The sequence below is a fragment of the Salvelinus namaycush genome, chromosome 5, assembly GCF_016432855.1.
Source record: "Salvelinus namaycush isolate Seneca chromosome 5, SaNama_1.0, whole genome shotgun sequence".
Lineage (NCBI taxonomy): Eukaryota > Metazoa > Chordata > Actinopteri > Salmoniformes > Salmonidae > Salvelinus > Salvelinus namaycush.
The window spans coordinates 22,594,182-22,602,178 of record NC_052311.1 but is presented as its reverse complement, the minus strand read 5'-3'; the positions used below and the strand labels follow the sequence as shown (position 1 = coordinate 22,602,178).

The 7,997-nt window shown below is 42.7% G+C and overlaps 1 protein-coding gene across 1 annotated transcript; it reads right to left on the bottom strand.

Annotated features, from left to right (window-relative positions):
- Positions 1-1,146: 1,146 nt before the first annotated feature.
- Positions 1,147-7,435, bottom strand: adad1 (adenosine deaminase domain containing 1 (testis-specific)). Its single transcript, XM_038992521.1, has 11 exons — positions 7,270-7,435; positions 6,987-7,127; positions 6,719-6,886; positions 6,518-6,592; positions 6,214-6,339; positions 3,428-3,551; positions 2,818-2,988; positions 2,471-2,703; positions 1,922-2,162; positions 1,633-1,765; positions 1,147-1,413 (listed from the first exon to the last, which is right to left on the bottom strand). The coding sequence occupies exons 1-11, from the start codon at positions 7,433-7,435 to the stop codon at positions 1,300-1,302; spliced, it is 1,692 nt and encodes a 563-aa protein (XP_038848449.1). The 3' UTR covers positions 1,147-1,299.
- Between the last annotated feature and the right edge of the window lie 562 nt (positions 7,436-7,997).

The window sequence follows — 7,997 nt, the reverse complement described above, 5'->3', positions numbered from 1 at the left end:
CAAACCAAGCCTTGACAGTAGTCACTCGTGAACGAATGTTTAACATGTAATTCAGATAAACAATGACAATGTACGTCTGAATGGACATCAGCGTCCAAGGCTCGTATCAAGACAGTTTCAATATCAATGTGTTCCATTCATGTCACTACAGTGACACCTTCACTATGAACAATTTTGCATCCAGCCTTGCAGCATATTTGCATAAATACCAGGCTTTACATGATAACCCATCCAGGCATGCCACAAACAGCAGATCTAGAGTGGTTCATACATACTATTCAGGTGTTTGATCCTAGAGCGTCGGGTCCCTTAATGCACGGGAAACTTCCTGTGTACAAGGAAGTAAAAAGAAGCCAGTTTAATACAACAAAACAGGGCTGTGTAAACATTAAAACGAGTGATATGATATGCTGCGTCGCCTGCACAGGAAACCATAGCATTTCCTGTGTGTGTGTGTTTATAGTAAAGACCGTGCTCGTTCTTAGATGGTGGGATCAGCTTGTGAAACCACTGGCGGTATCAACGCAAGGCAAAATTACAACTACGGACTTCTGACACACAACATGACTTCATACAAACGGATAATACATTGGTATGCAATTGACTTGTTCTCATGTGCAATGTCAAGGTGCATGCAGACAACTCCTGATGAGAGCACGTTGGATGATTGATTTAAATGCATTGCAGATCCTTAGTCTGAATTCAACCTGTTTTGAATTGCTCTGGTTGCGTGCATAATGAAGATCATTGCATGAATTCCCATCAGCCCCAAGAGTTGACTGAACTAGTTCATACAATATCTTGGCTGTATTACAGAGAAAGTCTTACCTTTAACTTTTAATGGCATAGTTCTTTGTCAAAAAGCACACAATCAATGAAATCTATTGATATTATTGCCCTTTATCTTTTGAGAGGTTTTTATTTATTTATTTATATTCAATTTCTTATCTCAAAGCATAATGCACAACAACGTGACCACAGAACTAAATAGAACATAAAAAAATCTATGAGAAAAACATTTTCAGAAATGTGGTTTTTGTGCCTTCTAACAAATTGTGACACACCTCAAAAAAACAGCACAAATTAAACAAATAAAAACCTCATGACTCATTTTTCATAATAATCTTAACTTTGCAGGCTGTGGAAGATTAACTTGCAGTTTAAGGGCATCATGTCAACCTATTATTTTATGCTCCCATTTGTCCTGCTGAGGTATGCTTTTTGATGTCCTTTTTTGTTCAAGTGTAGATGGAGAAGTTTCACAAATGTCTTTTTTAGTGCAGTCAAGCTGGGGTCCTCTCACATGCTGAAGTGATCGCTCACTGGAGGCTTGGCCACCCAGGAGCCGTAGCCCTGCTGCGCTAAGTAGGACCTCAGCACACTCTTGGCCTCCTGGTAGGGCTTGGCCATCATCTAGAAAACCCATTAATGGGACATGGATTATTAATGCTAGACAATGGGACAGGAGGCTTCACACGGAGGTTTGTGAAAGGTAACATCTAAGAGGGTTTGTAATTGATCCTGTCCCACACCCACTCATGGTCTCCTAGTGGAGCTAGTGGGCAGGGCATGAATTCAAATTGAATGGAGCCCAACGGTGGTGGGGGGAGACGAGAGGAGCGTTTTTATTACCTTGGCCTCTCTGTAGGAGACTGTAGCTAGCAGGTCCCGTCTTGAAGCCTTCTGGGCCACCAGGTTGAAGCGACTCAGCATGGCTGCTTTACACAGGCGACTGGCCAGGGCAGGGCCGCTCTTAAACGGAGACCTGACACAAAAATCAACATGGCCGTTGTGAAGAATCAGCTAACAGATCACCTGTAGATTCCCTGGGTTTTCAAGCCAGAATAGGGCCTATTTCATATCATGAAGTGCATATTATTTCAGAACATTTGGGGAAAGTCTGAGTATGAAATAGTCTTACGCCTCCACCGTCTTGCCCTCCAGGCCGTCCACCACCTCCAGGGAGACGTCCCCCTGGCTCCAGTTGATGCCGTGGCTCCACTGGGCGTTGGTGTTTGCGCCACCCTCAGGGCACGCCGTGGGCACCAGGCTGATGTGGGGCCGGTACACGCAGTAGTACATGGGTAGGCGGGGGGTGATGCCGTCCACACGCTGGTTCACCGCAATCTCCATGCCCCGCACGTCACAGCAGCTCACGTCGCCTGCATTTGAGGATGAGGACGATGGCAGAAGCACTCGCCTTCGTTTTACACCATTTGAAAGAAATCTATTCTTTGAAATCAGCCCAGAGGGAAAGACTAGGAGAGAATGACCGTTTTTGTTCCAATCCAGCACTACATCACCTGATACAACTTATGTGCTCGATGACCTGATCAGTTGATGCGTTAAATCAGGTGTGTTAGTGCAGGGATAGAACACAAACGTGCTGTCCACTGGGCTACATACGACTGGAGTTGAGAAACACTGCTTTTCAGACTATTGAGGTGTAACCTATGATTGAGGGACTTGCCTACGAGGATGCTGCTGACGTAGATGGGCTCAGTGAAGTGACTGAGCAGGGCTCCCTGGAAACCCAGCACCTGCCACTGGGTGATCTTGTCACTGGCCGACATGCTAACCACCCTGGAGGCGGCCTGGTCGAAGGTGGGGGAGAAGACTGAGAACACCTTGCCCTCCACCGTCACGTGCAGGCTGATCTGGTTGTTCACCTCCCAGGCTGAGATGGAGAGGGGGTTCAGGCGCCTGACGGGAGAAAAAGATCAAGGCTGAAGGGACAGACAGGCTGTAAAATATCAACTTGGCTATAAGATGAGTACTGGTGGGGCATAAGGAGTTTTAGAGGTGCCAGTCACTAACAGATTGGAGGGGATCTGGGCGGCTCCTTTGGGCATCTGGTTCATGTACAGGTGGAGCGTGATGTTGCTCTTCAGACTGAGCAGCTTGGTGTTCTTGTCCTGCTGGAACATGGACTTCTCCTCAAGGCTGCGATTCTTACTAAAGAACAGCAACAGGTGCCTGTACAGATAACTGCAAATAAAACATGATTATACAGGTATAACTACTACAATCTAATGCATATTTGGTACCCTGAAAGTAATGTGAAATAAGGGAATGTTTGTATGGAATCTTGGTGCTCTAAAGTTTATACGGAGAACATTGTAGGAGGCAGTGAATGAATGAACTGTTATAGAATATCGCTGGGTTGTAGTGAGAGGGGTTGGAAAAAATAACTAGTTTTGTCAGGTTCATTTGTAATTGCCCTTGACTGACTTACGATGTTGTAAATTACATGATCTAAGCAGTGTTCTTAGAGGGTGGAAAAGTTCCAGGAAATACAACAGGAACCATAATAAGAACAATTTAAACTTTCTCAGAACCATCTTTGCTTCCTGGATATAAAGAAAAAAGGGTGTTATGAAGGGATGTTTTTTCACATTCATGAATACACTGATTGAGATAAATGTACCGCATCAGTGATCTCCTTGCTGTTACAACTGCATGGGAGTCGTGAAGAACCCGTCCATTTGGTGTAGCGCTCTCCTTAGTGTTGTAATTCCCTGTTCCAATGGCCACCACTTCACATCCACTGGCTAGATGGATGATCATGGGCCACGCACAGAAAACACATTTACCGGTAACATTCATAATAGCAACTTAAAATGTATCCAATATAATTCAAAAGTGCCTTCGGAAAGTATTCGGACCCCTTGACTTTTCCCATATTTTGTTACGTTAGAGCCTTATTCAAAATTGGATTAAATAAAATAAAAATCAACAGAAAATCTAAACACACAATATCTTACAATGACAAAGCGAAAACAGGTTTTTCTTAAAACTTCTTCAGGATTGGTGGGTCCCCTGCAGGATGGTTGAGCTAACGTAGGCTAATGAGATTAGCATGGCGGTGTAAGTAACAACAACATTTCCCAGGACATAGACATGTCTGATATTGGCGGAAAGCTTAAATTCTTGTTCATCTAACTGTACTGTCCAATCTACAGTAGATATTACAGTGAAATAACGCCATGCTATTATTTGAGGAGAGTGCAAAGTTCTTGACAGAAAATTGTACAGAAATGCAATGGTTCATTGGATCAGTCTAAAACTTTGCACATACACTGCTGCCACCTAGTGGCCAACATCAAAATTGCACCTGGGTTGGAATAATACATTATGGCCTTTCTCTTGTATTTCAAAGATGTTACAAAAAAAGTTGGCTTTTTCTTTGTATTATCTTTTACCAGATCTATTGTTATATTCTCCTACATTCCTTTCACATTTCCACAAACCTCAAAGTGTTTCCTTTCAAATGGTACCAAGAATATGCATATCCTTGCTTCAGGCAGTAAGATTTGGGTATTTCATTTTAGGCGAAAATTGGGGGGGGAAATCCATATGAAGTAAAAAAAAAAAAAAAAAATTATAATAATAATAAATTGTGCATAAGCATTTGGACCCTTATTTACATAAGTATTCGAAATTGTGCTCAGTTGAATCCTGTTTCCATTGATCATCCTTGACATGTTATAAATTTCTAAACACCTGTTTTTGCTTTGTCATTATGGGGTATTGTGGGTAGATTAATGGGGGGGAACTATTTAATCAATTAAAGAATAAGTAACGTAACAAAATGTAGAAAAGTCAAGGGGTCTGAATACTTTCCGAATACACTGTGTGTGTGTACAGACTGTGCAAAAGTTTAAGGCAGGTGTGAAAGAAAGCTGTAAAGTAAGAATGCTTTCAAAAATAGACATGTTAATAGTTTATATTTATTACTTAACAAAATGCAAAGTGAGCGAACATAAGAAAAATCTACATCAAATCAATATTTGGTGTGACCACCCTTTGCCTTCAAAAACACATCAATTATTCTAGATACACTTGCACAGAGTTTATGAAGTAACTCGGCAGGTAGGTTGGCCCAAACATCTTGGAGAATTAACCACAGTTCTTCTGTGGATTTAGGCAGCCTCAGGTGCTTCTCTCTCTTCATGTAATCCCAGAGAGACTCAATGATGTTGAGATCAGGGCTCTGTGGGGGCCATACCATCACTTCCAGGTCGTTGTCATGCTGCAGAATAAATTTGGGGCCAATCAGATGCCTCCCTGATGGTATTGCATGATGCATAAGTATCTGCCTGTGCTTCTCAGCAGGAGGCCATTAATTCTGACCAAATCCCCAACTCCATTTGCAGAAATGCAGTCCCAAACTTGCAAGGAACCTTCACCACGCGTCACTGTTGCCTGCAGACACTCATTTGTGTAGCACTCTCCAGCCCGTCGGCAAACAAACTGCCTTCTGCTACAGCCAAATATTTCAAATGTTGACTCATCAGTCCAGAGCACCTGCTGCCATTTTTCTGCACCCCAGTTCCTGTGTTTTCGTGCATAGTTGAGTCGCTTGCCCTTGTTTCCACGTCGGAGGTATGGCTTTTTGGCCGCAAGTCTTCCATGAAGGCCACTTCTATCCAGACCTCTCCGGCCAGACCTCTCCTGGGTGTACCAGGGTCCCACTGCTGGACATCTTCGGATTGCGAAGAGAAGTAAGCATGATGTGTTTTTCATCTGCTGCAGTAAGTCTCCTTGGCCGACCACTGCGTATACGGTCCTCAACGTTGCCCGTTTCTTTGTGCTTCTTCAAAAGAGCTTGGACAGCACATCTGGAAACTCCTGTCAGACATGATATTTCTGCCTGGGAGAGACCTTGCTGATGCAGTATAACTATCTTGTGTCTCATTGCTGTGCTCAGTCTTACCATGGTGTATGATTTTTGACAGCAAACTGACTTGAGCAACCTCACCTTGCTGGCTGAGTTTGGCTGTTCCTCACCCAGTTTTATTCCTCCTACACAGCTGATTCTGTTTCGGTTAATGATTGTGTTTCAACCTACATATTGAATTGATGATCATTAGCACCTGTTTGGTATAATTGTTCAATCATACACCTGACTATATGCCTACAAAATCTGTGACTTTGTGCAAGTGTACCTAGAAGAATTGATGCTGTTTTGAATGCAAAGGGTGGTCACACCAAATATGGATTTAATTTCAATTTTCCTTGTTCACTCACTTTGCATTTAGTTGATTGATAAATATAATCTATTAACATGTCTATTTTTGAAAGCGTTCTTACTTTACAGCATTTCTTCACACCTGCCTAAAACTTTTGCACAGTACTGTATATAACATTTAAATATAGCCAATATATAACCAGACATGGAAAAAGAGTGTCTCCCAGTGCCTCCTTAATTACGTGACTGAGTGATAAATGCTGCCACTGTGCTCTTGCAGGCAGAGAACTCGGGGTAGCTGTCCATCAGCTTACTCAGCAGCTCTCTCACTGCCTGGGAAACATGCTCGTTGATGGGGTTCTGACGCTCTGCGGTACAGTAGGGGGAAAAAACACCATCACTGCTTAATGTCCAGAAACAACCCCTAACATGTCATTGTTTGCAGATCAAAATCAAAGTTTTAAGCAACTTTGACAAACAATGTGCTTTCCAACAACTACAAAACATAAATAAAATAACTGAATAATTAAAAAAGAAATGACTTGCCATAAATGGCTCTTCTAGGATGGATCTCTGAGCCTGTAGACTGACTCTCTTTCACTGGCAAGGGAGGAGGGCCATCTGAAACCACACACTATCTTATATTGACAGTCCATTTACAAACCATTCCCTAAAACATTGAATTTTAATTAAAAATATTTTTCCAATCACAGACATTTCATCAAACTAGTTGGTACAGCTATTCACCCAATGCCTCTGGAAGCAGAGAATCTCCATCCAAGGTGGGCAGCAGGTCCTCAAGGGCCAGCTGAGCTGCACTGGCCCTGGCCTCCTTCTTATTGATACCCATCCCAGTCTTGTACTTCACCCCATCAATCACGACACAGAAGGCAAAGTAGAAGCCTGGGATAATACCTGGACAGGCATCACATCATATTACTGACCATGTATATACACTGCCATGAATAAGAGCCTATGGATGGAGGATCAATGGAGGACATGGTTTGAGACGTACCTGTGGTTACCGTTTCCTTTAACTCAACCTGGAACTGTAGAACCTGAGAGAGCTGGTACAGAGCTGACACTGCGTGGGTCTCACCCCGCTTGTACCGGTCAATCAACTCTTGGGGAATGCTTTTCGATCTGATGCCACCACCTGTGGCAGAACAACAAGACAACCAAACATCAGTTTCTGGTGCTAGTGCCAAAGTGGGATGGGTGACCATTTTCACCTTCATAAACCGTAAGCACAGAAACCAACAGGACCCATCCCTTTCACAACATTTACTTAAGCTTACAATTGGTGTTGCATGCCGGGTCAAAGAGGTTGTTGTTAACTTCTGAGACAGCTGGAGACACATATGCCACTGCCAATCCAGGTGGGGCACAAATATTTTTCTTGAGGATTTGGGCAAAGCTGGCACCCCTAGAACCACGAAATGATCCACCTCGAGTCCAAGCCATCTTGGAAACTGTAGAGAAAGAGTAACATGTCATTCATAGATAGCAGCCATATGTTATTTTCCCAAAGGTAGTCATAGGTTTTCGCACTGGACTGCAAACAGGCCTCGCCCAACTTCCAGTAGCCTGGATGCCAGTCTCTGCTCTTTTGCTTGTTATTTAATTGTGATTGCAACTGACACTAGAGGGCAGTATTTACACATTTTTGAAGTTGTTGGTAAGAGAGAATAGCTACCTAGTTGGAATGCATTGCTTGACTGCCACCAGGGCGATAAGCACAATATATTTTGCAAACTGCAGCACCCCAAATGATTCGATCTCAAGTTTGTTTGTTGAGCAGACTGTTGGTTTTAGGTCTACAAAGCTGCTCCATTAGAGGTCGACCGATTATGATACCGATTATTGGGAGGACCCAAAAAAGCTGGTACCGATTAATCGGCCGATATATATATATATATATAAATATATATATATATTTGTAATAAATGACAATTAAGACAATACTGAATTAACAATGAACACTTTTATTTTAACTTAATATAATACATCAATAAATCAACTTAGT

Coding starts and splice junctions, on each gene's coding strand:
- adad1 (XM_038992521.1), bottom strand. CDS start 7,435: ATGGCTTGGACTCGAGGTGGATCATTTCGTGGTTCTAGGGGTGCCAGC. Junction 6,887..6,986: donor AAAGGAAACGGTAACCACAG/GTACGTCTCAAA, acceptor ATGCCTGTCCAG/GTATTATCCCAGGCTTCTAC. Junction 6,593..6,718: donor TCTGCTTCCAGAGGCATTGG/GTGAATAGCTGT, acceptor GTGTGGTTTCAG/ATGGCCCTCCTCCCTTGCCA.